Here is a 21,461-nt window from a genome sequence, read left to right on the forward strand (position 1 = left end):
GGTTGACAATTGACTTATGTAAAATAATTTAGTGTAACCATATGATTTTGAAACCTTTGGCATTATATTAACGAAGGTAGTAAGTCGCCGGATATGCCTCACTAGGTGCCGATTACACCGTGACGTAATTTGCCATTCGCCGCGTTTGCTTATTAATATTAATGGCATGCTTTTCCAATTTCCTTTAAAAAACTGTTGTTTTCCAACTAGCTTGAAACATCCTTGAGGGACTTCTAAGTGATAAATAATTTTGAGCAACCGGATAACGTCAACATGTGCGCCTTTTCAGCTTCCAGTGAAAGCTTTAGAATCCATCACATGTGTGAAAGTTTACCCAAGTTACGGTAAACTCGATTTTGGAACACGCCCTTTGGGCTTTCTCTTCGAGCTCTCTGTTAAATATGAAATAAATATGAAATTAAATGTTTTCATCTGTCGCGTTCTATGTGTCTTTATGTCGCATTATCTGTTTCGATTTGTCGCGTTGTCGCGCGCACCAAAACACACAAAACTTTCAAAATTTCGTAATGGCGCGTTCGCGTGTGCGCCAGGACAAAGAAACGTATTACATAAACCGCGTGCAAGCCGCCCTACGCACTCGCCCGCTTAGCTCAAGTTCGAGCCTTGGACGAGGCGTATATTCTCCGTGACGATTTGATAAAAGGCAATTTTGTCTCCAAGCATTTGTCCTCTACCGCTGAATTATGTGGAGAAGATGGCAGTTACTTGCGGAGAACATGTTTGTACTGGTACAGAATCCAGGAACACTGGTTAGGTAAACTGCCCGCCGTTACATAACTGAAATACTGTTGAAAAACGGCGTTAAACCCAAAACAAACAAACACGCCGCCAACGCAACCAAACGAATTTACACCTAAGAATAAAAGAATCACGCGAAATATTTGAAGACGAGTTTCAGATGTTATCATCGATGAAATGAAAAGTATGTTTTGACAGGCTGAATACAAAGAGACAATGCCAGGTATTAAATAAAAAAGTACACATCAGTTGACTATTTCGCGGCATTTTTGTCGCATGTATTAATCATTAGTGTAATATCGAAGGCAATGTCAAAGTCACCACTGTTGATTTATATGTTCTGGGGATAATTTTACAATGATGTTGATCAAAAAGCCTGCTTCATAGACCAAAACAGATTATCAAGCAATAATATAAATAGTAGGACAATTAGATGGTGATGATGTCATCATACTTTTCTGTCATTGCTGCCCTAAAAAACAAAGACAAATATCAAACAGGGAATGCCACGCACCAAAAACGCAGCCTCCTCAAAACGAAACCCACAGCACGCAGACGCGTGCACCACCCACCCACCACACACACACACACACACACACACACACACACACACACAAAGCCAACACATTAGGACAAAACGAACAAACAAAGGAACACAGTGGGGCATCGCCTTGGAACGGTCAGTGGCAAAAACACCACTGGGGAGCTTAAACCGTTTTATGGTGCGCACCCAACCTCACTCTTACCCCCACCATGTTCCAAAGACACGGGACAGTGTAAATAAAAGTAATCCCCTCCAGGTGAATCTCTTACACACGTAATAGAAACAAAAAGGCATGGCATGTAAAACACAAAAAGCTCGTGTATAAATATATAAAAAGCAAACCTTAAGAACCAAAAACGTATGTACTCAATGCCTTTTCAGAAGACAGAGCGACAAGAGAAACACCCTTAAGTGCCCGACGAAACAGGCCAGAAGACAAAAACCTTACTATCGCTGCCCTACATGCCTACTATCACATCGTCATCCAGCAATTTTATTATCCTACCATTGTCATCCTACTATTGCACTTTTAGTATTGGGCGATGGGCGATGGTAAGATATGAATAAAACAGGATTCCATGACATTTTTTGTTTCTGTATATATACTCTTTATTTCCGCCTTTTCGCGATTACAACATATATAACAAGAAACATGTCTAACGTATTGTACATAATAGTAAGAAATAAGTAAGTAAGTAAGTAAGTAAATTGTTTATTATAGTGACTTGTGTATACATAAATTCCGAATACATAATACAAATACATCAAAAGACACCCGGCCCATCGGACCTATAAGTCACCTTATTACTACATTTAACATAAGTTGTGAACAATACCAAGAGTGAAACATGAATGAGATCGAGTATACATCTCTATATATAAATTGAACACTGATAAAAATGGATAAAAACATATTACAGAATATTGTGTTTTAATAATTGCAAAGTATCTTATATTTACTTATCATAAAGTAAGCTTCTTCTTAACATATATGCTCTAACTAGAAACTTTATAACTTTATTCTGATAATTTTTCATAAGGAAAACTAGTTTTTCACTGTCTGTCATGTTGATATATACATCATTCGAAATAATGTCATTAAATATCACTGATCTTGTAATATATATACATCTTTTTAACAAATATCATGGACAGTTGACGGTGTATTAAAGAATTTATATACATGCACGATGAATTGTTAAAGTATCGTTTAAAGCAGTTATATCTAAGAACAAAATGAAGGATTCTTAGCGACATAATGTACAAATATTTTCAGTTGAGTAAATTACCTAAGGAAAGCTCACAATATATACAACTGAAAGGCAAGAAAATAAAAGAAGTATTGTTTTCCACAATAGCAATATGAATATATTAATTATCAGTACATCTTTCCACATGATGTATACAATGAAGATGCTTCAATATTGCACCTGGAATCTTAAAGCTTATCGAAACGAAACATAAGCTTTTTAGGGCAGGTAATACTGATAATGTTTGGATACAATTACTCTTCTATAGCTTGACAAACTACTTGTTTATATGACAAGTTGGTTAGTCATCACAGGCTATAGCTTTTAGTGGGGTAATTCATCTATGCAATATATATCAAACACATGAACATTAAGTATACTCCTTAAAATGCTTCTGCATCGCAATCTTTAAAAAAAGTTGCTTAGTTCAATATGGTATTATCTTCCGATACAAGACAGAAAGGTGGAAAGAGACATTTTATGAGATGTACATTCTGATACTTAATGGAAATTTAAGTCAGTGGTTTGTGTATTACAATATTTACAAGCTTTTAAATCACTTTGCTTTGCTTGAAAAACAATTCTACAGTACGTAAAGCATGTTTCACTGAGGTTAGAGAATCTGAGTGTCTTCACATTATTGATAGGCTGATATCTGTGTGCACAGCTTTAAAACGAACAAAATCGTCATCGTTATTTAATCGTTCTGACCATTGCTGAGTATGGTACATGCGTATAGCATATAAGACTGTTCGTTTCCATTCGAATTTGCCAGGAAATTTTGCAGTTTTTAAGTAAGATTCGATAGCATATAGAGAATATTTTCTCAAAATTCTGCAGACATCAGGAATATATCCAGTCTGTCCCGTAAAACATATATTAGCATATAAGTGCAATCTAAAGTTAAAGATTTTACATGTAAGTAAACCTGGAGGCATCGTGCAGAGTTTTTGACGGAAATTTAATTTTCGTTTATTGATTTCGGAAATAGCGGGTAACCATCCATCCAAGCATCTAAGAGCCATGTCAGTTCGAGTTCTCCGCGGAAAATGTTGAATGCACTTGGCATGCAAGCAGAAACAATATTTCTATTTTTAGATACCTTTTTGTTCTTTCTAAATATTAAACGGCTATCTACAAAGTTTTCAGGTTGAGGGATTTTAATAAAAACAAATAAGTCGTCCAAATATTTACACAATTGAGCGGTTTTGTAAAATATCCTCATTAAATAAAAAAAAAAAAAAACAAATGCAAACGAATTTGAAAATATTGTAATGTTCATTAGAACAATACAGCTATATCTATATTGAATTACCAGATAAATATGTTCATTCACTTTTTCTTCTATTTGTTATGCAATTTATAATACGCTTTAACGGTTAAGCAATATTACTAAAAGTTCGTAATGCAAAGTACAATGTCTCAATATATACGTTAATGTTATACATAGTCTGCTTACACGTAAATAATCAAACATATAGTTTATTTACAAATGGCGCGAAATGCTACTCTTCAACTTCTGTCAGTTTTGTCTGTAAGATTTCAAACTCAGCCTAAAATGCAAAGAGGCATATACATTGTTTAATCAAAAATGCTTCAAACACTTTAACTAAATAAAAGCCGGATATAACAGTTATCCCAGACATTCACTAGATCACTTTTGAAGTCATCATTTATGATAAGTTAAACAGATACATGTCTACACTATTCAAGAAAATCTTGTAGGGCCCATAAATCACTAGATAATTTATATTTTGTACAAGCAATTAGTGCTTTGCAATATTTCTTGAACTTGGAAGACATATTAATTTTGAATGGAGGGAAATCATGACAGGTAAATAAAAAAGATGGCCGAAATGATACCGGTACAGTGTTTATAAAGATCAAATATTTGTATATTTAAAAAAATGAATCATTGGTGAAAACATTGATTGAGAAAAACTCTAGTTGAAGTGATACATATCCAGTTGAAGAACAGAGCTACTAAAAAGATATTATTTCAGGAAATATGATAAAACGATCATATTTTGTTAATATGTAACCTTGTGAGAAACATCATTGATAATGTAAAAATACTTTTTGAGAACACCGAACTTGCTACTCTTCCGCTGGAGTACTAGATATAATTTTATTATTGAATTATATAAACTTGGCTTTTAAGCATGTCATTCAATTAAAACATCATTTTTTTCTGTTGTCAACACAGCCATGTTTATCGTTAAATTATCAAAGCCAAACAATCAATGATGGTTTTATTAGATCTCAATATACATTTAATAAAAAAATGTAAACCAAATACTATACTGGGCAGGTGCTCCTCATCAAAAACCCTTTATCAGAGCATTTGACAGCACTACCATCCAAGAAAAATAGGATGAGTTCTAAATGCTACAAGATCTTGTAGCCGAAAATTATCTGGAAACTGCCACTCCAAAAGACACTAATGGGGGACACAATGTACTGTGTACACTATACAAGTTGCTGTGATTTATATCTTGTGCAAGTTTTCTTGAATAGTGTAGACGAGCCTTTAGTTTTGATATATGATACTTCTGATATTCTACAACTTTGCCTTTGTTGCCAAATTTCTCGTGATCTTTCATTCCTTATTGTGTACCTACATTAAGCATTAATAGTACCTGTTTAACTGTCTAAATCAAATTTCCTTACCAACAAAAAAAGATCCATCAGCTCCGTTAGAAGTTCTGGTACAGTTCTTATTGCAGTAATCATCATGGCAACAAGAATGGCAGACTGGTGTTGCTCTTTTTGACAGATGATGAACACTTCTCGTCAGAGGATCACACTTTAAAAAGAAAAACTCAACAAATGACTGTAACACCGGCTAGGTCCTTCGTATAGTACTTTGTCCGTTATCTAAAAAGTCTTAATTAAATTTTCGACGTTAGAGATCAACATTTTTGTATCCAGACACAATTAGTAGCACATTGTGGTTGTGCGTTTTTATCGTGAATCTAAACGTTACTGAATAGTTTAAAGAACTAATAAAATAATTGATATGAATGATACATTTATGTAAAATATGATAAACATATCTCCATTGGCACTGCTGTGTATCAAAACAGTATATTAAGCTGAACCGCGGAAACACAGGCATGTTCCTTAAAAATGTTGCAGTCAAATTTACGAAGGATGACGTATGTCGGTACGACATTCTAAACACCAAATAAAATGCATAAAAAGTACAGAAACTGTCTTACAAGGTTGTTTGCACATCCCATCTTGTAATGATAGCCTTCACCCCATGTCAACTTTTCAATACGACATACCTGCAAAACAACTCATTACCAATACCGTCAGCTGTAGCGTGCTGCTGATACTTTTTATTGCTGTGTACACGCTAAAATTCTATATTTCTCTTATGTTATCAGGATATGATTGACAGTGTTGATCAAATGTACAAAAATATATAGGTATATGGTATCCTTATTTTATTCCATATATACTTTTGGATAAGATTGGCTGAAGAAATGGTGACAAAAAGTTTTCAAAACTGAGCCAGTGTATATATATAGAGACAAATCTACCTGATGATGTGAGCACAACGTCACAGAGGTACATAGTTCAGGTGACAACACGTGTTGACAGTCGTAGCATACTGGACCTCTTTGATCACGGTTTGGAAGCCCTAAAATTGAAATAGCGTAAACACAAAGACAACCCACAATCAATTGTGATGGGAAAGTCTGTTTGTACCATAATGTATTATTTCATACATTCAGGAGGATATTATGAACATGGAGTATCATCTTAATAACCAGGATCTGTATTCATCAACATTTCAAGTCTGAAACTTGAACTTTGAAATGCTAAAATTACATTTTACCCTATAGCTTTATACGTGATTTTTTACGGACTTGAATATTTCTGATTTAAAACGTTGACGAATGCAGCCCCAGACCATGGTTGTCCTTACAAGTTTCCTTATTGTAAGTATGTTAACAAGAGGACCAAGATGGCCCTAGGTCGCTCACCTGAGAAACACACCATAACAGTGTAAACATGTCCGACCTAGTGATTTCATGGAAACAAATATTATGGCCAATTTTCATTAAGACTGGACCAAAAATGTGGTATCTTGAGTTTAAACAAGTATTTTCTTAGATATGACCTAATGACCTAGTTTTTGACTCCAGACTCCATATTCAAACCTGACCTAGATTTTATCAAAGCAATCATTTTGACAAAATTTCATGAAGATCAATTGAAAAATATAGTCTCTATCGCATACACAAGGATTTTCATTGATTTGACCCAGTGACCTACTTTTTGATCCCATTTAACACATATTCAAACTCGACTTAGATTTTATCAAGGCAATCATTCTGACAAAATTTCACGAGGACCAATTGAAAAATACAGTCTCCATCGCATACATAAGGCTTTTCTTTGATTTGATCTAGTGATCTATTTTTTGACCTCAGATAATCCATATTCGAACTCGACCTAGATTTCATCAAGGCATCGAGCGATCACAAAAACTCACCTGAGCACTGCTAATAAGAAACAACGATAAGCTTACACACAAACCCATTCATATAATTATATACATTTGATTACTGTAATAAATATTAAGAATTTTTGAATGACAACACCGTATAAAATATTTCTAAAATGACAACCTTATTCAAGAGAAAGCTATACTCTGATAATCAGGAGTATCTTATAAAATATTTTGATTCCCTGGTTGTTCATCTGGGTCTTTAAGATCAATGTTCTTTTATGATCGAGTTCCGCTCATAGTTCTGCTGAGTATGAGCGGTGAACATTGCGCTTTTCATAACCACACAGGAGTAGGCTAACTTATTTTCCTCTGTAACGTTGAAATTCTGAAAGATTCATTTACCTGTATTTCCACACCCTTTGTTGTTACAGAAGCTGCCACTGCAGCATTCCACACAGAAGTCGTCCTTAGACAGTGACTCTTGATGCTCGCTGGCGCATACCTTAAACAAGGAAATCAACGTTTTAAGGCGGCAATCTCTTAACTACATGCAATAGTTTATATGAGTATGTGCATCATTAATGTATACACGAATATACATAGATGGAATGTTCTTGCTTATCTAATGGGGTAAGATATTATTATCCTGGTAGGAAATCATCTAAGATAAGCTACTCGTACGCACATTAACTTCATAGTTTGACGTCATATTTTAACGTCTTATAGTAGTGGCGATGTTTTTAATGTAGCTCAATATGTTTTTAAATGTTGCAGTAATATCAACGGTAGGCATGGAAAATGATATATCATGTCTTCCTGAGTAAGGCAAGTGTTTCTAAACCATGACAGTGTGAATAAAAAAAACTCGCTAGAGCTCGATTTATCACCTCGCGCTGTTTCTCGAGTTTGAGGATATACTGTCTTACACAGGCAGGCAAATAAGATACTTATAAACCATATCGAAAACAAGGCAAAACGCAAACAGATAAATGAACACAGTGAGGCATAAACTCCAAAACTCCACTGGTGTATTTGAACTGGTTAAAACCTTACTCTTATTCTCCACCATTCTCTTAAGTCTGGCTAACGTCTAGACAATCTTTTTAACCATTTTAAATTGATTTTCTAACTTCTGTGTTTTTCCAATTTACTGTCTCAGCAAAATCCAGACCCGGCTTGGTTATCTCCGTATGTTCTGAGAAGAAATGAGACTTAAGTATACAAAATCTAAATAGCTTCAGGAGCTTTGAAATATTATATAGATTTTTTTATTCTTACATCGGCAGCTAAGCATCCAGATCTGTAAACGATACGTCCTGATTTGTTCTGTCTTTCCACAAAGCACACCTAGGGAAAATGAGAGCGCATTATATGGAAAGATATTACAGACATAATAAAGATTACGAGTAGTTCTTGTTTCCTTTTGTCTTTAATTGAGAGATACTCATTTTTTTGGTCTCTAAATATTATACTTGGTATCAGAGCCGCTCTCTGGTCATTGGTTTATTTGTTCAAATGTGAGAACTTATTTTATGTTATAAGCAAGACATTTCAAATTTCTTTTCAACATACCTGTTTGTTTGGTTTTTAACTTGTACATATGTCACTGTAAAAATTATTATCACTAGATAATGTCTACCTCTTTTACATGGCATGCGTTGACAGTGTCACACAGGTCAATCCGTCCGAGATCTTCACAACTGTAGCACATTGTAACGTTGTTTTGATCTGAAATATTTATAACGATAATAAGACAATTTCATTTAACTAAACAAACATCTCATGTTGTGTTCTATGAACTTCATGTACTTCTGTCAATTGATTATTACTTCATAAGTTGATCGTATAATAGGTTTTCTTTAGTACATAACACATAATTTATATTGTTCTTTAAACAAAATTTATTCATTTCAAAGCATGAAATTATCCTGAATTACTTATTGCATAAAATATCTCTTTCTATCTAGATGCACAATTTTAAAGAATAATTTATCGTTCTTAATTTAATTGAATGCTCCATCTTATTCCATAGTTCAAAAATAGTCTTTCAAAATATAAAAAAAATTTTAAGCTTCTGTCGCAGAGACCACAGTTAAATATCAAGGTCGTGAGGTATATCATTTTGTGGTATTAGTATATAATATATTCCACTTTGTTTCATTCAATGAAAAGATCCAGTAAGATTTTATTATTATGATATGTATCGACGTGTTTGATCATTTCACATACATTGTCTATAATTGTTGACTCTTAAAGGAAAAAAACTTATGTCTCGCCTTTAATCAAGATATTATACAGTTCATGAATACCGTTTTAGAAAATACACGAAATTAATCAAAACTATTCTTAAACTGTCCGAAATATCAACAACTGTATAAGAATAAATAAACTCTCGGACAACTGTTTTGTATCAATGAATCAAAATCAATATTGTAATGTAATCAACGACATATTAGGAAAATTACCACAATAAATCATTCTTACCGGGTCCCTTTGTACCTGTACCAGCTGAGCTTGTATAGACATGGGGTACTGAATATGTTGTGGGCGCAGTACCAGGGTACTCGCACTGGCCGCCTAAAGTGTATTAATAGTTTGTTTGCGACCGCAGGAAAAAGGTACATGTTTACGTTACAAGCCGAAAATTAACAACAACTATAGGTGGCTTGTATTTTGAATCGATCGGCTTTAGAATACCGTATAAGTACTTTTTTCTGCGGGAACTTTATTTCTGCGTTTTCTGCGGAAGACAACAAGACCGCAGATTTAAAATCCGCAGAAAATTTTGTCCTGACATGCTGCGATACGATGATACAAGCCGCCGTTATAATCCGGTTAAGTATAAGACAATGTCCGGTAGCGTTATTGGCTGTTGTCCCACATGTAGCCGAAGGCCGAAGAAGCAAGTTTAAAAAAAAAATAGTAGTAACGGTAATATAATAGAACTGTTTTATTATTGTTTTGCTGTTGAATAAACATAATAAAAGCATCAAACTTGTTTTGATTTTCGTTCACTATTGAGCAGTCAGCTGCCAGTTTCAATTTTCTTAAATTATGTGACAAACACAATCCATTGTATCCTTTGTGTCTATTGTAAACCGATCCGTCTGGTGATAGTCATATTTACCGTTATTTATATGGGACTTGAAAAAGGCGTGATTAACAAAAGTTATCATACCTTTACAATGCACAGATGAGAATGTCTGCAAAATATAGATTCAAGCATTTTTCGTGTCTGTTTGGCATGACTGTATTTGTAAAATGACTGTTTTTCTTGCGTTTTTATTTAACACTCAACATTATGTGATGATGACGATGTCACATTAGTATTCGTCAACTTTTATTTTCAATCCGGAAGCCAACATAACTGTCAAGATAACAATAAAATACGTACCTGTCTATTTGAAATTAATAAAACAACCGGTGAATACAGAACCGCAGAAATAAATCCAATCAACTTGAGAAGGAAGACACCGCAGAAATAAGGTGCGCAGAAATTTAATACCACCTCATTTTTGAAAAAATCGCAGAAAATTAAGCCCGCAGAAATAAGTACTTTAACGGTACTTTGATGAAAATGGATAAAAACGCGTTATTTCAAAAGAATGATAGGTTCTGCCTTGAATATTCACATATGATATTCAAATATGATCAATTAAGAAAACCGTCAAGTAGAATATACACCAACAAATCAAAACAAATTTAATTAGTAAAAAGCTTCCAAGTTAATTCAGCAACAAGCACAGTATAGATTTGGTGTGAAGTTTTATCATAAACACTTCATGTCATTAAGAATTTTCTATGAAATAGTTTATATTAATTTGAGAGCTTAAGGATTAGAGATGTTCAATATGAAATATGTATACCTTGTAAATTGAAGCCAGCATAAAAGCCATAACTGTTTGTATATTCTTCTATACCGCTATACCAATAGTCGTAATCACTTGCATCTGATTTTCCAAACCCATAAACAAGCAGTCCAAACTTCACATGTGACAAACGGTGACGAACTCTGTGATAACCTTCACTCATTTCAAATGACAGAACAGTGTAATTACTAAACGGTGACGGGACGGGAAACTGAGTTTTTGTTCTCGAGTCTCCCATATATTGCATACGCACGCCGTCTATGAGCAAGTTGTCTTTGAACGTTGTTGGAACAATGATTGCTATATAATTCTTCATATGTAGATGCAACTGCGTGCTATTCAAGTGTAGATGTGGAATGGTAAAACGGTAGTCATTGATGTGACTCCCGGCACCAGAACCGTGAAATCATCATTGGTGTTGTTGGAATAGAAACTGGTTTGTGAAATTGAGAATGGTTTTTCAGCTGTTAGAACCACGGATGTATCAGCAAATGTTTGGTTTTTATTCATAGACAGTAATGACTGGGTATCTGTACTTAAATGGACTCGAAGCGAAACATATTCAGACCTTATTTTGAGCGAAGCTGTGTCAGCATGTCTCGTCTGGGGTACTATATATCTATTCGACCAATATTTGGTTGGAATCACGGATACCGTTCTAGCTCTGAACTCGTTATCTCTATAGCCATAGTAGCCATAACCATAATGTTTTTCTAGTCCAACTGTCACCGTAATATCACCTTGAGCTTCGATAAGTAGGCCGGTAGTCAGTTCGTAATTGCTGTGATACTGGTAAACATCAAACCTGCCAATTATCGTGGCGTTAAGGAGACCAGTCGAGGTGTTATAAAATTTTACAAGATTATTGTCAACGTTACTTGTTACAAGGACAGTACTCGATCCATACCCATAGGTCCCTTGTGTCCCCGGAGAAATAAAATAGCGCCTCCCTGCACTTTTTGTCGGGAATGCATTATACGATTCGACAGCGGAGGACTCATTCGACTCCGATTTCATGCATGTAACTAGGATTGATATATCATAATCTGATGTTATATGTATACCCCTTTTTCCATGGAAAGTACCAGCTTTTTGTATACTGTGATTTATATTGACAGTTTTACTCTGATCAGGTGGTATGTCGTGATATGTATCTATATTGGAGTACGGTATTTGTAGATGAATCCTATTATGATTTGGCGAAGCGTTAGTTATGTGTAATTCAATGGTGTCGTTGCTTTTGGGGTTTGAATAGTCGTACCAGTTCAACCTCGCTGTCTGTATGATACCAAAGATGAATTCTCGTCCTTCTATGCCTGAAATGGATTTATGTTTAATGTTGCACTTATTGACTAAAGCACAGCAAACCTGTGCTGCACTATAGACCGGTATATAACATACACTTTTGTCCGGCGTTGTAAATAAGGAGTCATGTAATAAACCAAACTACTATAATAGGAATAACATCAAATATGAATGCAACTTGGCATACTATACAAACAAGTTATAGCGAATTTTATTGCAATATTTTCACCTTAGCTGTTTCTTCTCTACTACAGACCTGTGAAAGGCCAGCCTATAAAAAAAGCATTTTTATCTTTTCTGTAAGCACCTTTCACCCGCAGAACTGTTGTAGTGTCAACAAACTCCCCTTCGAATTGTAAAGAACATGGCAAGCCTGTTCTTTTTTTATATTGGTGGCTCGTTTTGCAGCACATGTTTTGCCATGTTTTATATAAGTAACAATACCTTGCTGATCGCTTGAGATCACAAACATGAAGCAATGTTTCAAGAAAAGCTATAATGTTTCTGGTATAACTTGTATCTACAAACTTGTTTTAACAAGGTTTTTGATATTTTGATCCGAGCAGGTACCGGAACTAAGCAAACAATTGCAATAACCATATGGCTGTATAAATAGCACTTCAGAATGGTGTGTTTTATTAATGTTTATATATACCGACAAACCTATCTATTTACCGTATTTTGTATTCGTAATTCTTTCCAGACATGCCAAAATACGTAGCTAGTTGCCTTAATGTGTATTTTTCGAAATATGCCAACATCATTCGACATCGGCCGTATTGTGAATCTGTCATGCTACCAGATATGCTAACAATATCCTAATTACTTGCCCTATTGCCATACTTACTGTTACGTACTTTTCAGAATAGTTGGGGTGACATCATTTCAATTTCACTTTTTGAAACCCGGGTATGCCTAAGGAAAATCAGTATTCATTGCGTGCATAAACAGAGCATATTTAGAAAATAAGCCCTAAGCCCTTTGACTCAGAATACAAATATTCTTTATACATCAATAAATTACGTATGTTTGGATCTTTTTCTTTTTTTGGATTTAACGTCGACACACACTGCGAAAAAATGGTCAATATACGGGAGTGTACGGTCCCGTATATTTCGAAAATACGGGAGTATACGGGATGTATATTACAAATATACGGACCTAATATACGATCCCGTATTCGGAACATCTAGTATACGGGAAGTCCGTATATTTGTCATGCATATACGGGATCCCGTATACGCCGAATATACATAAATGTATATTTCCCGTATATATGCAAAATACGAACTTTAAAAAAAAATCCCTAGAAATGGTGTTTATTCGTGTCCTGCTTTAACATAAGTTTCATTTTCAAGTATTCGAAGGGTCTTGAGACTTTTTTTCCCGTATACTTTCCGTATTTTAGAATATACGGAACACGTATACGAGCCTGTATATTCCGAATATACGTAGTATACGGATCCCGTATTTTTGTCATATACGGACTGTGATTGCATCTAATATACGGGGCATATACGGACTTGTATTTTCTAATATACGGGCTTCGGATTTTTTCCGTATACGCATGATATACGTAGTTAACGGATCCCGTATTTTTGTCATATACGGACTGTGATTGCATCTAATATACGGGGCATATACGGACTTGTATTTTCTAATATACGGGCTTCGGATTTTTTCCGTATACGCATGATATACTAAGTATACGGATCCCGTACTTTTGTCATATACGGGGCATATACGAAACTGTTCTTTTTGATATACGGCTACGGACTAGTCCCGTATATGCATGGTATACGCAATATACGGATCCCGTACTTGTGTCATATACGGGAAAATACGAAACTGTATTTTTTACTATACGGCTACGGACTAGTCCCGTATATCCATGGTAATACGCAATATACGGATCCCGTACTTGTGTCGTATACGGAATGTATTTGCATCTGATATACGGGATATACGAACCTGTAGTTTCTGATATACGGGCCAGGTTTTTCCCCGTTTATGCAAGATATGCAGAGTATACAGATTCCATATTTGTGTCACATTTAGTCTGAATTTGGTTTTCGTATTCGGGGAATTCACGGACCAGTATTTCTAAAAGATACATTTACCAGACTTTTCTCGTATATGCATGTGTAGTATACAAATCCCGTATTTTTCTTTATGTGAACTGATTTGTATATGGGCACATACTGAAAGATGACAAAATGAATGTCGTGATACCTACAGCAGAATACGGTATGTTAGAAAAAAGCAAGACAAAGACAGGGTATGAGAAAAAAATCATATTGTTATTAATTGGAGACATGTCAGATTAAACTAACATTTATTCAACTTAAATACCTTTTAAATCAGTTTTTCAAACGTTATGAATCATTTTCATTTCTTGTCCAAATGAAATAAGCAGAATTAAAATGTGAGTAATCAATAACATCAAGCATTTCTTATATTATATGTTCATTTCTAATTGAAAAACTAGCAATTCGCACATTTAATTCTGCGTGTTGACTCAACAAATCAGTTGAGTATCACTTCTTTTACTATTGTCTGTACATGTTTTCGTTATTCTTATGAATGCTGATTAGCGCTATAGGCTTTTCGATTTGCCGTCTTCTAAAAAGAGCAGTACACCCCTCCTAATGTCCGAAGATGTACTTTAAAAAGACGCATGTTGGTTCTGTACTGGAACACGATATGTAAGCAGGTTACAAATGATGAACCACATGGAAATATTCAGTTTACTGATCTCAATAAGTATAAGCTTTTATCTGATATTACGAATGTCACTGAGAACGAATGGCTCATCCGGGCTGTCTGTCTGCATCTGTTGATCAAACTAGTAGAAACTTCACACATAAGTATATTCTCTATCGTGAAAATAAATAGTCGTCACCGTTCTCCTGATTCCAGTAAACAACTCTTGTGTCAACCTGGAATAAAAAAAATGCACGCATTAAAAGTTATAAAAAATGGACTCTTGCAATTCATAGATACTGATAATTATATCTATTAAATGATGTGAAAATTATGACGAATAAAATGACATGTGGGCAGGGATGACGACATCATTAAGTGTCAGAACGCCCATACTCATTTCGTCGCGAAAAGAAATTAGATATCATTAAACGTGCCTGTTGATATTTAATACAAGTTATCTATGTAGTGTTTTATTTGCATTTTATGATTATATTACATTAAAATCTATCTCCCAAATTATATTTAATATAAAATGCATGGTGTTCATAGTGCCGTCACACGTTGTCCGGTCAATCCTCACCTCATTTTGATGAATTGTCTTCAAACTGACATACAGTCATAACATAAATACGGGAGAGACTTTTTCAAGAGAGATTTTACCTGTCACAAAACTTCAAAAGCACATAAAGTGCGGTAATGGGATCTAAATAACACTTCCCCATTTTATTCCTACCAAAATGTCAAAACTACAGCCACAGTATAATTTAAACCAACGCTAGTGTTAACGTAAACTATGCTAAATTAGTGTTCCTTAACCTGTCCGCCATTACGCAATCCTCCGTGTTAGAACTTATTCAAATGCACAATAAATCTTTGTACAGTTTGGATAAGTATATGAGAGTGACATAACAGCAATTCTCGCATACCAGAGGTCTAACCGTGGTTTTCCCGGGATTTTGGACGAACATCTGACTGATGAGAATGCATAACAGTCGCGTTGTTAAGCTTTTTGTTTTTAATTTAATATTTCAAACATCTCTTTAAACTTGTGACTGAACAAGTTCTGAACGATATATTGCCTCTAAACGTTTTAGTATTGGTTAAACAATCTGAAGAGTTTCCAGAATTTCCAATCTCGCGGTCAGTATAATATTCTTAGACAAGTAAAATATTCATCATAAACGTCTCATCTCTTTATGTTCAAATAAATATAATGCATCTGTAAATCTGGATTTAAAATTATCCAAATCTCATAGATTAACCTAACTAAAATATAATAAATAATATCAGGGTATCAATATAATTTACATTATTTCGTATTAGAGTTGCCGAATATTCGATAATAATTATGTAACAGTGTATATATGTCTAATCTGTGGTAAAATGAAAGAAATGGTACTAGTTTGATTGAATGTTTGAAGATCGAATTTACAGACATACTCGATTTCATTCCTAACAAATGACCACTTTGTTTTCAGAATGATTGGTTTTGCACGAGCGCATGTCTATTCGTGAACAGGCCTGGCTAGAGTAACAGAAAAACGGTAGACATGCAAAGATAGACCTTCCCGCGAGATGTTTATTGTTCTCACAGTTTTTTTTGTTTGTTTTTTCGAAATATATAGACCCTAGGCAAACAGGCTTTAATATTCCTTAATCAATATTCCTTAAATGCACAGGATATGCTTGACGATAAAATTCTACAAATTACATCTACGGAGTAAAATATTGAAAGGAGGTTCGATTAAAAAGCAGAATTATCAGTTCATCAAGGATACCTTTTAAGCTGAAGTTGTCACATTATGAAACTTGAAATAGGAATTTTCGTTTCTATAAACTATTAAAAAATGTCATGTATAGTAAAAAAGATGGTCGCGCCGGGAAACGAACCCTGACCGCAGCGGCAATAAAGAAGTTTTCCACTGTCGTTACCAATAACGCAAGGGAGGATTTAGTGTTTAATGCGCGTTGAATATACAATTTTTATCGTAAAAATTAGTTAAAACATCTAATTCTCATGTGTTTCCGCAACATTATAGTCTGTCAGTATACGTAGCATAATTATACACCATTAATTTCCATATATCTAAAAAAATATAATGCCATGCCATGAGAAAACCAGCATAGTGGGTTTGCGACCAGCATGGATTGAGACCAGCCTCCGCATCCGTGCAGTCTGGTCGGGATCCATGCTGTTCGCTTTCAAAGCCTATTGGAATTAGAAAAACTGTTAGCGAACAGCATGGATCCTGAGCAGACTGCGCGGATGCGCAGGTTGGTCTCGATCCATGCTGGTCGAAAACCCACACTATGTTGGTTTTCTCATGGCACGGCTCAATTATATATTTTTTTCTGTTCTTGTCGGACGATCTGGAGGCCAGTGCCTTTTTTAGTATTCGTTTAAAAACAGCGTTATTTCTTAAATTTATTTTAACCCCAAGATTGCATACGGTTAAATTAAAAATAAAATAATTTAATTGTGTCAAATGTTTAATCACCCTTTACATTTCATTGTGTATTACAATATTGCCTGGGGATAAGAAATATCCGGTCAGTGTTGTTTCAAGCTGGGTCATAAGAATACGTTAACCCACTTACTACAAGTGATAGGTACTTTTTTATGGTTTTATGCTTTTGCATTGTAATATACATATCACTTTCCTTCTTCAGTCTTTATATCGTCTTTTTTTTCTTTCTCTCGGGATTTAGCTTTCATGATTTTTGCCACTCATGTCATAAATCTTATGACAGACGGAGGAATCAGTACAAACTATTACCCAGCCTTAGAATTAACAGTAATAAGTTATCGTAATGGACATGTTAATAGAGTTGCATATACTGAGTGAATATTGAACAGTAAAGATCCTGGCACAAATTTCACGAAAACACTTAAGGTATCATTATTTTTACTGGGGTAGGGGAAGCGCAATGGTAAATAGATCGAATTCTTAAATGGTGACCACCTCCATCATTTTTCTCCTTTTTTATTTTTGGAATCGATAGTGAATGAAATCATGTACGCTTTTTTAAAATTGTTAAAAAACAATCGGGCAGTTTCAATAAATACGGCGTCTTTACGCAAAATTTTTGGTGAAACTCGACGTCAGTGTTTTGCGTTCAAAATCGTTTGCTCCAATATGACGTCTAATTAAACTTGACAAATTATAATCACGGAGTGATAATTTTAACACAACCAATTTTTGCCGTATTTTTTGTTGTATATAGAAACGCTACTTAGAAAACCTGTTAAGTACATCATTTTGCGCCCTGCTGAAAAAAAAGACGTTTGTGGTCATATTTGAAGATTTACAGCTGTAAAATGGAGTAAAACTGAGAACTGAAAAAATACCAGTCAATCGGAAATATCGTCAACTTTAATTTGTTAAAATGTCAAAATGGTCCGTTGAAAATCGATTTAAAATAACAGACTAAGCTGAGCAATTACTTATTGTTTGTACATGTATGGTCCTGAGAGTAAATGTTTGTTTTAGATGTATAATATGTAACGATTTTAAATATTAGATACCATATTCATATTACAAATATTACTTTTATTTGACAATAAATAAAGTATTATATACATATTAGACTTGTTCCGCATTTCACTTTAATATAATTTAAACTTCATTCAAGTACATCGTTAGTAAACCGTTCGCCTGTAAATGCATCAGATAAAAAATTATAATGACCAAAGCTATTAGTTATCGATTCACCCCACCCCCACACCCCGTGTTACAACAACAACACTTTGTACGGAAATCGACAAATTGGATTATTTGTTCTCCCGCATTATCGGTTTTAAAGATGTTACTTAAAATTGATAATGCAAAAGATCTATATATGTATGAATTTTAGGTCACTATAAAATTCTTAAACTTTCAGATTAATAATCAAATTCTACATAATATAAATCTTTATTATTACCAACCTTTTTTTATATAATACTTTGAAAAAACAATACGCATGACAACCGCTTACATAGACTACAAGTCTGTAGAGATAAAATAATCTGTAATAGTATAATTTCTTCATACTGACACTGATATTTTCGCAGAGAAAACATTTTCTCTCTAGACAAAGGCAAGAGAATGTTGTAATTTTTTTGCAAAAGTGCCATCTAAGAAAAAAGCGTTATTTGTCAGATTACCGGTACCCATTTTCTAAAAATAAAAGATTGTAATTATTAACTTCATTAATGCTTTTCCGAGATTCCAGTTTTGATCGAATGAATGAATGTGCGTGCCGCCATTTTCATTCTTAAAGCTAGCCTCGGCTACCTAGCTTCTACGAAATAAATCTTCTATCAGGAGTTTTTTTTTTGTCCTTTCAACTTTAATCTCGTTAAACCCCAATGGTATTCATCAAATGATTTTTGCACGATATTTTTTTTATTTCAAACACTTGCAACATCAACTTTTGGTGACTGACATCCTTGTAGACTATTGGATGAAAGAATGAATGAAATAATAGTTAAATGGTGAGTTTTGAAGAAATGATCAATGAATGAATGAATGAATGAATGAATGAACTATTTAACGGCTATTCTGAATTTCTTTTTTATATTAAGATTACAAAATTAAACTGACCTTTTTGACGCTTCTGACTTTGTTAAAGCAATAAAAAGCAACCCGTGTTTCCGATTAATTGAAATATAATTCATGGTCTGGTTTGTCACAAAAAAAAATCAGTTTATTAAAAATTAAAACATATTAAATCAAATAAGTACTTACTCGTGACTTCCTTTCCCTCTGAAATATGCAATATACAGATTATCGCGTGCGGTCACTTGAGCCAGATGTTATCGCTTCGGGATATGAACGCGCGAAGCGTGTTCCCCACTGATTGGATACCTAATATCTATGCATTAAAGATCCCACTTAATTTGCGCTAATTTGTGTTAATTGGCATTCATCGAGTTTCTGATATTGTCAATTTGCAGGTAGAAAAATGTTAGAAATTGTCAGACTGGATTACCAGGCTTAGGGTACATGGGCTATCTATCTGATTTAGTTAATATGCATACAATTATTATCAATTAATGTTGCAGTAAATCTGTTCGGCAGAAATTATATGTACAGTTTATTTTCGTGGAGATGGGTAAATCAGTGTAAAAGCTTATATCATCTGATTTAATGAAAGGCACTCATTAATCTTTGCCAATATTTTTCGAGCGTTTTCGTTAATTTTAAGCAATATTTGTATTTTATACAGTTAATCAGTGTCACGCCATCCACGTTACCACGGTTATCATTTCTTTAAAGTAAAGTAATGTGATGTTATCGCTACCTGTTTTATCTTTATAAAATTTTTTTCTCTTAAAGTATTTATTTTCTAGTACGCTTGTGACAGGTAATGTGTCTTTTTGTCTAGAATATTTTAAATAATTGACTTTTTTACAACGGGTGAATATGATAACTTTTAATAAATGGACCATAAATATCACGGTGCGTTTGACAAATAAGTGGAAAGTTTGCAAATAAAATTTAGGGGGAAAGGTATGGCCAAAACTCGAACCCACTACCCTGATATTGGCAGCTAAACGCTTTGCCGCTCAGCTACCTGCACATGCGACAGTATAATATCAACTAAGAATTATATATGTAATATTTGTATCGCTATTTATGTTTGGACATTGAAAATGAATTTACGAAAATATACGAAATATTCACATGTGCTAGGTCAACACTAAAGGACCCTACATCCACGAGAAATAAAATAGTCTCCCACAGTGTATACTACAGTGGAATAGAGGGGACATAGGAAACATTTTATTTATCACGTGCACACGTGTTAGCACCACATTCGCACATGCTAGATACCACGTGCGAATGTGTTGATTAACACGTGCGCACGTAATAACTATCTTAGCTAACACGTTCGCAGTTGTTAGCTGACACGTGCGAACGTGAAAAATTACCAACGAAACTAATCGAGATATCAGCCTTTTTTCAAAAACAAGAAACACTTACTTCGTAAATTACAGCTAACTATAAATAACACTTCCTTATGAAAGACATCCATTTAGAAAAATTGCAGATCTTTCACGCTTTTTCATTGATCAGCTAACACGTGCGCACGTGTTAGTTATCACATGGGCACATGGTAGTATAACGTGCTGTCACTTGCGCACGTGATAGTTATCACCCGCGCACGTGTGAATTACCACATACGCACGTGGTAGCTAACACGTGCGCACAGAAAAAATAAAATATTTCCTATGTCCTCGCTATGCCACCGTACTATACATAGAACATCTGCAGAATTACTTCGAAACAAAAGTCAACGGATATGAAAACATTTTTCGCTTAATGATTTATAATTAAGTAACAGCTGAAAGTGAACATTGAACAAAAAGGTATAAAATACATATTTTATAGCTCTTTGAATTATATTAAACTGAATGATTTCGGTAGATTATGTGCTTTCTTTATTACCAAAATGCTATGTTATCTACATGTTGGTTTATAGGTTCGACCTACCCGGAGTGGGTCTCCGTGGTCGAGTGGTTAAGATGGATGACTTCAAACCAGTTGCCCATCACCGATGCGGGTTCAAGCCTCACT

The 21,461-nt window shown here is 34.4% G+C and overlaps 1 protein-coding gene across 1 annotated transcript in view; it reads right to left on the bottom strand.

The window, feature by feature from the left end:
* Positions 1-1,999: 1,999 nt before the first annotated feature.
* The window catches only part of LOC123527708 (uncharacterized), a 79,672-nt gene continuing 60,210 nt past the window's right edge, over positions 2,000-21,461 (bottom strand). The window contains exons 2-10 of the mRNA XM_045307338.2: positions 10,885-12,203; positions 9,503-9,595; positions 8,658-8,746; positions 8,297-8,365; positions 7,421-7,520; positions 6,102-6,202; positions 5,775-5,843; positions 5,224-5,359; positions 2,000-4,106 (exon numbers count right to left, since the gene is read on the bottom strand). Of these exons, the coding sequence (XP_045163273.1) occupies positions 4,102-4,106; positions 5,224-5,359; positions 5,775-5,843; positions 6,102-6,202; positions 7,421-7,520; positions 8,297-8,365; positions 8,658-8,746; positions 9,503-9,595; positions 10,885-11,203 (981 nt within the window). The 5' untranslated portion in view covers positions 11,204-12,203 and the 3' untranslated portion in view covers positions 2,000-4,101. The remainder of the gene's footprint in view (positions 4,107-5,223; positions 5,360-5,774; positions 5,844-6,101; positions 6,203-7,420; positions 7,521-8,296; positions 8,366-8,657; positions 8,747-9,502; positions 9,596-10,884; positions 12,204-21,461) is intronic.

Source organism: Mercenaria mercenaria, chromosome 14, assembly GCF_021730395.1.
Source record: "Mercenaria mercenaria strain notata chromosome 14, MADL_Memer_1, whole genome shotgun sequence".
Taxonomy (NCBI): domain Eukaryota; kingdom Metazoa; phylum Mollusca; class Bivalvia; order Venerida; family Veneridae; genus Mercenaria; species Mercenaria mercenaria.